Source organism: Garra rufa, chromosome 12, assembly GCF_049309525.1.
Source record: "Garra rufa chromosome 12, GarRuf1.0, whole genome shotgun sequence".
NCBI lineage: Eukaryota > Metazoa > Chordata > Actinopteri > Cypriniformes > Cyprinidae > Garra > Garra rufa.
The window spans coordinates 33,052,772-33,061,619 of record NC_133372.1 but is presented as its reverse complement, the minus strand read 5'-3'; the positions used below and the strand labels follow the sequence as shown (position 1 = coordinate 33,061,619).

Sequence of the window (8,848 nt, the reverse complement as noted above, 5' to 3'; positions counted from 1 at the left end):
TCAGTGTCCTTTGTGAATACAGACTTGGAATGTCTGGTTATATTTTCCATTTACAATGCTTCAGCTGTCTCTCAGTTTCCTAGTCAAAACTGCTGAGAAAGACAGTGTACTTTCTCTTTCCTTTCCTCGTTCCTCATATCTCTTTGTTTTGGTCTTTAACTCCAACAACCCCCCACTTATATATCTCTCTCACACACTCTCTCTCTTTCCTGTCCCTTTGTTTGCTCAGTTTCCCCTTTCTCACTTCCCACCCGACAACAGCTGCTGTGCTCTGATTGGCTGAGTTTAAGGAGGGGGGTGGAACCATGTGACCTGTTGTGATATTTTTCCTGCCTGCTTAGAACAGATCTCTCAGTTACATCAGAAACGGGGACAGAGACACTCTCACAGTCTGTCCGCAGTGTAAAATAACCTTGCTAAAAGCATTATTATAACATAACTGCTTCTGGATTACTATTTCCATATTCACTGAAGAGGAAAAAACAGGAATATTTTTCAATTCCTTTGGTTTTCTTAGCCTTTTGTGCCTAACTGCCACCACGGAAACAGGAACAACAGAGGAGGAGAACACAGGCACACAAATAGAAAGCAATAGATCAGCCTGAGAGTGACGGATGTGTACAGAAGATGAGTCCGGCTTTAGAAGCGCTGATGGAGGGGTGTAGATACCCAGGAAAAGGAGAAATGAAAGGTGGAGTGATGTTGGAACCATTTGTCCATCAAGTCGGCGGCCACTCTTGTGTACTGCGCTTTGGGGAACAGACTATCTGTAAACCACTAATACCCAGAGAACACCAGTTTTACAAGAGCCTGCCACCCGAGATCCGCAAATTCACACCACAGTACAAAGGTAAGTGGATACTTAACAGAACATTACCATTACAACCAAATCAGCCACTTTGTTGTTAATGTGCTATTGTGTGTGATAGATAGACTTCCTTTCTCTCTCTTCAGTTTATCTGTTCATAAAATGATATATAAGATTGTTTTGAGGAATTCGTATGAAGAAGTTACACTGACTTATTTCCTACAGTGCAGCGTGACTCCTATAACAAGGCCACACACACTATCATATGCGCTAACTGATTGGATGACCCTTTTTGAATGACATTTAAATGATGATATATATAGATACATACACATATACACAGAGTTATAGGACAAATGCACTCTCTTAAACTCTCATAACACTTTTGGACCCTCACAGATTTATGTTCATGGCATCAGATGGAATATCATGTTCAGTTCTTTTAGTCTGATATATTTAAACACTCACGCACACAGACACACTGGCATCTCTCGCTGTGTATTTGGCGGTGTCTTTGACTGGGCAAGGGTGTAGGACTAAAAAAAGCTGTCAGGATATGACATATAGGAAAGAATGCGGACACACTCTCACATGCTAGAACATACTTACAATACTAACATGCTTGTCTCTTACACATATATGGCTCAACTGTGTTTTTCTTACTCGTCGTAAAGCCTGACACACACTGAAACTAACCACACATGTTCTGACTCAGCAAGTACAAGCCAAAGTGTGTATGAGCGTTGGTGCAGAGACGTGACATCACTGCTGTTGATGTCATTGCTCTACCATGACTGCAGAGGTTGAGGCTGCAGGGTCCTAGTGCCTGAGTCTCACACACATATACTTACATACAGCCATTACAGACAAGTTGTGTTTGGTGATCAGAATAATTTGTTTTATGTTGAAAAGGTTTTGGTGTTCTCTTTTTCTGTCTCTGTACACCCTACCCCACTCAGCTACCCACAATCCCCTTGTGATGCTTAGTTCCATCTATGGTTATCATGAGATACCACCATAAATCATGTCTGGGGTCATGCGACTTGTATATATGTATATTTTTGCTTTGTATGTTATGTGTTGATCTGTATTCTGAATGTACCAAATGTAAATTTCACTGATACAGTTTCTGTAAAGCTCAGACTATGAAATTGTCTTTGTATTTGTGGGAATCTTGCAGATGGTTTATCCAATGAGTGGTAATAAAAGAGCTCATTGAATTGTACCCTCTTGCCTCCTGTGTTTTTCGTGTGTCTTTTTCTGCTTAGCACTAGAAGGCATGCAAAACACTCTCCCACACTCTCACGTTTACATGACATTGTTGAATATTCACTATCTACACACATTCATTCCCTTCTCAGTTCCCTTTTAAGTTTATTAGTACAGTATATGCCGGATTGGGTAAGACATTTTTAATCATCATATGATTCGTCATGTCTGAATCATATGTTGTTTATGCGTCAATGCCATGTTCAGCGTACTCACTGTCTCTGTTTCTCTTTCTTTCCCTCATGTTCTCTCCAGGTGTGGTGTCGGTGAGTTTTGAGGAAGATGAAGAGGGGAATCTGTGTTTGATAGCATACCCGCTTCACAGCGATCCAGCTGATTTGGAAAACAAAGAACCCTCTGCTGATGGCGAACCCAAGAATAAGCTTGTTAAGTGGGGGAAAAAGAAACCATCAGGCCTGCTACCAGAAAACGAAAGAGCCAGACAGAGCCGCAAAGATGACAAAGGCAAAAGGTGAGTGAGGACACATGGTTAATAAACTACCGTTTAAAAGTATGGGGTCAATAAGATTTGTTTTTGAAGAAATTAATATTTTTAATTAGCAATTATGCATTAAATTGATAGAAAATAACAGTACATTTTAAAAATGTAACATGGTTTCCACAAAATATTATAGCATTAGAGCCAAATATTCTTTGTAAAAGTTTAAAAAATTTTACAGACCCCAGACTTTTTAACATTTCTATACACATCCTTATTGTATAATTCAAAAGTTGGCACACTTAAATGCACGTGATGACCGTAATTCGTTAACCCTCTCTCCTCTGATCTCTCCAGTAATCGGGATGATAAGGCAGAGGTTTTGTACTACAGTCTGGAGAAAGGAAATGTGGTTCCTCAGATCAAACACAATCCTTGGAGTCTGCAGTGTCACCAGCAACACCTACAGAGGATGAAGGAGAACTCCAAACACCGAAACCAGCACAGTATCCTTTGTAACGAGTGGACACACTTACCTATTACCACTGTAGCATAAAATCTTGTTGTTTGTGATGTTCAAGCATATTCAGCTTTGTAGTATTTCCTCCTTGACCCATGACCCCTCTCAGAATTTATTCTGCTGGAGAATCTAACATGGCGGTACCGGGTTCCATGCGTTCTCGATCTGAAGATGGGAACACGTCAGCATGGGGACGATGCCTCCGAGGAGAAGAAAGCAAATCAGATTCGCAAATGCCAACAAAGCACTTCCTCTTCTATTGGAGTACGCCTCTGTGGCATGCAGGTAGCTACACATCTTCTAAATACAGCTGAAGTCGAACGTTTACATACACCTTGCAGAATCTGCTAAATGTTAATTATTTGACCAAAATAAGAGGGATCATACAAAATGCATGTTGTTTTTTGTTTAATACTGACCTTAATAAGATATTTCACATAAAAGACGTTTACATATAGTCCACAAGAGAAAATGATAGTACTGTGTTGTTACCTGAATGATCCAGAGTTTTTTGTTTGTTTGTTTGTTTAGTTATAGTTTTTCATCAGTCCCTTGTTTGTCCTGAACAGTTGAACTGTCTGCGGTTCTTCTGAAAAATCCTTCAGGTCCCGCAAATTCTTTGGTTTTTCCGCATTTTTGTGTATTTGATCCCTTTCCAACAATGAATGATCTTTTCACACTGAGGACAACTGAGGGACTCATGTGCAGCTATTATATAAGGTTCAAACACTCACTGATGCTAAAGAAAGAAATACGGTGCATTAAGAGCTAGGGGTGAAAACTTTTGAACATAATGAAGTGTAAATGTTTCTTATTTTGCCTAAATATCATATTTTTTTTCATTTAGTACAGCCTTTCAAAAGCTAGAGAAGATACTTAACATGTTTCCCAGAAGACAAAATAAGTTACATTTACCCTGATCTTCAAATTTTTCTTAATATGTAGTGCTTCCTCTTCTGAAGCATCAGTGAGTCCCTCAGTCGTCTTCAGTGTGAAAAGATTAATCTCAAAATCATACGGTCATTGTTGGAAAGGGTTCAAAACACAGAAATGCACAAAAACCAAAGAATTTGGGACCTGAAGGATTTTTTTGAAGAACAGCGGCCAGTAAAGTGTATGTAAACTTTTGAACAGGGTCATTTTTATAAATTCAAGTATTATTTTCTCTTCTGGACTGTATGTGAATGTCTTTTAATGTGAATTATCTTATTCAGGTCAGTACTAAATAAAAAGTAACATGCATTCTGTAAGATCCCTCTTATTTTGGTCAAATAATAAACATTTTGAAGATTCTACAAGGCGCATGTAAACTTTTGAATTCAACTGTATGTCTTTGTTTTAGTGATTAGTACAACCCTAAATCTAATTCCGATCTCTGTTTCTCCTAACAGGTGTATCACAACGCTACAGGGCAGCTTATATTCATGAACAAGTATCACGGGCGTAAGTTGAGTCTGGCCGGCTTCAAAGAGGCTCTGTGCCAGTTCTTCAGCGACGGCCGAGTTCTGCGCCGAGAACTTCTGACCCCAGTGCTGCAGAGACTTAGAGAGATGAGAGCGGTGCTGGAAGCATGCGAGAGCTATCGTTTCTTCTCCTCGTCTCTTCTCGTCATCTACGACGGGGCTCCAACCCCAGCCCCATCTCGATCCCGGCCCTCTCGTGGAGGAGAGGAGGAAGATGAAGAGGACGATGAAGATGAGGACGACGATGAGGAGGGAGCATACGGAGGGCGTCGTGACCACTCCAGCAGCACTTCAACAATGGTGGATGTCCGAATGATTGACTTCGCCCACACGACGTGTCGTGATTATGGAGAGGACAGCGTCGTTCATGAAGGTGGAGACAGCGGCTACATCTTCGGCCTGCAGAATCTCATCAGCATTCTGTCCCAGCTTGAAGAGCACAGTAACGACTAAACGCTCTTGTGCATCTTACTGTGCATTGGCCATGCCAAGGCTTAACCGTGGGCATCCTGACCATGCCATCAGGGTTTAAAGTTCACGCTTAGCTCGCCCTGCTATGCCTTTTCATAGCTCTAGCGGAGAGCCGTCATGTAGGCGAGGGTCACAGGAAAATCCTGAATTCCCAGATACCCTCTGGAGCTGAAGGGACTGAACTCTTGTAATTTCTCACTGAGGTCAAGAAGTGTGGTCTCTCTCCATGCCATTTGTTTTCACTCGCCCCGAAACGCAGATGGGCGGCGGTAGATGAGTTTCTGTGACTTCTCATCTGCTTGTGTATCTTTATTTGTTCTCCTCATCTATGAAAGATAAGGGAAATAAGCTAAAGCTTGCATTAAAAGACACATTTATACAAAGACATTTGCGAAATATGATGTTCTACACACCTTTTGAAAAGAGGTGAGTTTGTAGCAACGGTAGCACAATCATAAAATGATATGACAAGCAACTAAGCAACATACATGAAGGTGCTTTAGAAACACTAAGCAGGACCCTGCAGGACTCAAGGGAAGAGACTTTGTTCTTGTAGGGAATGATTCCTGATCATAAAAGACTTTTTCATTTGGACATTTTAATATATTTCATGGACTCGGATCCTCTTCATTCCATAGCCACGTGTTGAAGATTAGCATCCTTACTGCAGAGACTTTAAAGAGAACCCTATTTATTTATAAGAATATTTCTATCCAATGTGAATGGAAATGTGACATTCCATCCTAGTTCTACTCTATGATGTAAGTGACATAGTTAGAGAAATGATTTTTATGTCATGGTTTTCTGTTTTTGACAATATGAAACAATAAAAGAAATGTTTTGTTGTGGTACATTTTGAAGCTTGTTATTTCTGTGTGTTTGTTTTGTACAAAAGAAAATAGAGATTATATCATGAGTACGACATGTCCTCTTTGATATTAGACTTACGACTTTGAAGTACCAAAAGCCAACTAATATTAGCACTCCGGTTAGCGCTTGTGTTTGTTTACTTGAAACAAATATCCATGCAGCAAGTCTTCCAAAGGCAGATTAAATTTGGTCGAAGTCTATAATGTGTAAACAGCACTGTACTTGTACAATGGGTTCACACCCTTGGTTCAAATGCTCTTGATTCAAAATATAATGCAGGAAAAGCTTTTTCTTTACTATAAATAAGCCGCATTGCTTTCAGAGGACACTGGATTCGGACACCAGCTGTACAGCTCACCGCTGCTTTGACCAAGCCCCAGCAGGCATATTACGGATTTGCTAAACCTTTCACTAAAAGCTTTCCGCAAGCACTCTCTAAGCCTGTTATTTGTGCGTGTTTGCGCAGGAGTGTAAGGGATTTAAACTGGATTGTATGGTAGAACTGCGTACATGCAGACTGTAGGGGCTTGTTTGTGTGTTTCCTCATGTGACCTGTCTTAAGTAAGAATGTTGTGTATGATATATGTATGAAATAATGTGTTTTACGGGTTATTCACCATATATGTTTGTCCTCTCATGTCCTTGGTCCAGTCTGTGACTGTCTCAGCTGTTCCAGCACTCACATTCTCAAGTAAAGCTCTGGATTATATTCCAAATGCCGGGAAAACTACTCGTAAGTGGGAAATTCCTTTGGCACACAGAATCAGGTTAGCATTTGAAAGCTTGCCAAAAGAGAGAAATTGGTTTGAAAAATGTTACCAGGTAACAAACACTGAGTGGAAAATATACAAGGAATGCTATACAGGAGTCATCCAAACAGAGCGCAGACGGAAGACGCCAAATAGTTGCAAGTAGTCATGATTGCTACATTTTTCCCTCGAGACAGGAAACGTCTGATTAGGTGACGTGGAATGCCTTAAATAGTACAGTTCTCTTTTTTTCCCCCACATTCATGTTTGTATGTTTTTCTCCAGAAATGTGGTGGCTGAAAACCGCTAGGCTTTTTTTACAGTCTTGATTTATGGCAATTTTGCAACTTCAGTAGGCCTATAATTTAGTGTAGTTGTAATTGCTGGCATTAGGGGCTAATATCATGATGGCCTTAGACTAAAGTTTGAACATTTGTGTGCTGTCTGCAGGGGCGTAGCAACCGGGGGGGACATGTCCCCCGCACTTTTTTTGACCTAGCACCAATATTTCCGCCATTGTTCTCTGATTTGTTACTTAGATGTGAGTGAACTAACATTTAGCCAATCACAGCGCAAATCTCTTGGGTGTCCTCAAATTGCCACTTTGGTGTTGTAAAATTCCCATTGTTCTTCTATTTAGAATTTATTATACTGTATGAACATCACCATACTGTCCCCCCCACTTTTAAATTGGCTGCTACACCCCTGGCTGTCTGCATGAATATCGTCTTTTTACAGCTCCCAATACATCCCTTTTCCTCATCTGTTGCTGTGAGCATGGGATTGGTAATAATGGTAGATTACTATGGCAACCATTTATGTATTTTAGCTAGATGCGTAATGGGATTGGAGAAAAGGTAGGCCTAGTTGTCCCGAAAACCCAGAAACCTTTTTTGGACATAAACTGAAAAATCCACAAATACACTAGAAGATAGAGGCCATATCTTCACTGTTAATGCTGTTATGCACAGTGCAGCACTTACTTGTAGCACTGATGTAATATCACTATCGTTATTAATATCACTACTAATCATATCATTACACCGGAATGGGGGTGTGGTTCCTAATCTTATTGGCCTAGAAAATCGCAGCTTTACATTTTCCGCCGGTATTAGTACACGATATTGGAGAGGTTGGAGAAGGAGCCTATTTCCAAAAAAAAATGGAGTGTTCCTTTAAGGCCAGTTCACACCAAGAACGATAACTATAAAGATAACATTCTAAAAATCGTTTTAAAAAGAGAATAGCAGAGTTCACATCAGGACTATAACGATACCATACTTTCAGAACGATTTTTTTTTACAGCTGATGAACAATAAAACACTGACAGCTAATCAGGCCCGGCCCTAACCAAGATTTCAGGTGGCGCCCTGTTGCATCGCAGTAAATTCCACTGCTAGTGTACACTCATAAGAAACTTAATAGCTTTGTCTTGGACATTCTTTTATTTAAATAAAGCATTTGCACATTCAAAATACTTATAAAGAATTAAAGAAACAAATACAAAAAAATGAACTGAACATATGAAATACAATATAAATAGCTTACATAAAGTATTAGATTTAAATACTACCAAAATAAAAATTGTAAACAAGTGACATTAAATTATAAATACAATACAAGTATGGCACTGTGCAAAATAAGATATTAAAGAAACGAGTAGGCACAAAAAAATGCAAGGATTAAATAAAAATAAAAAATAAATAAAAAGATGATTTTACAAAGACCAGTGTCTAGTCTAGTGGTGTCTTTTGGTACTGCCTTAATTTAAAAACTACACCATTACCTCCTCAATCTCACATAACCTGCTACAGCTTTACTCTCCTGGTTTTTCTTGCAGCAAAGAATAAAATAAAATGAAATAATATAAATGAAATACCTAGAGATACATGCATGATGTAGATATTCAGTTTCTCAATCTGATCTAATTATTTTTAATGTGACCACGCCCACGTACTTTCGTTATCAATAATCGTTCGGAAACAGCAAAATAATATCATTGACATCATCTTTACCGTAACATTACCTCTGTCTTTGTCGCGTTTTTCCTCCTCTTCTTTTCTTTTTCCTCCCCTGGGCACCAGACAGTTTGGGACGTTTTGACATGTTGAGCTTGTTGACCCATCAAAAAACGACCACCGTGTAGCAGGTAAAGTCTGATTATTTGGAAGAGGGGGGGGGCGTTTTAGTCAAGTATACTAGGCTATATTATTACTACTACTACTACTACTACTACTACTACTACTTAGTATGCTTTGC

The 8,848-nt window shown here is 39.5% G+C and overlaps 1 protein-coding gene across 1 annotated transcript; it reads left to right on the top strand.

The window, feature by feature from the left end:
• The first annotated feature begins 316 nt into the window (after positions 1 to 316).
• ip6k2b (inositol hexakisphosphate kinase 2b) lies at positions 317 to 5,821 on the top strand. Its single transcript, XM_073851448.1, has 5 exons — positions 317 to 850; positions 2,333 to 2,549; positions 2,874 to 3,022; positions 3,146 to 3,321; positions 4,428 to 5,821. The coding sequence occupies exons 1-5, from the start codon at positions 628 to 630 to the stop codon at positions 4,950 to 4,952; spliced, it is 1,290 nt and encodes a 429-aa protein (XP_073707549.1). The 5' UTR covers positions 317 to 627; the 3' UTR covers positions 4,953 to 5,821.
• Positions 5,822 to 8,848: the final 3,027 nt, after the last annotated feature.

Coding starts and splice junctions, on each gene's coding strand:
- ip6k2b (XM_073851448.1), top strand. CDS start 628: ATGAGTCCGGCTTTAGAAGCGCTGATGGAGGGGTGTAGATACCCAGGA. Junction 851..2,332: donor ATTCACACCACAGTACAAAG/GTAAGTGGATAC, acceptor TGTTCTCTCCAG/GTGTGGTGTCGGTGAGTTTT. Junction 3,322..4,427: donor TACGCCTCTGTGGCATGCAG/GTAGCTACACAT, acceptor TTCTCCTAACAG/GTGTATCACAACGCTACAGG.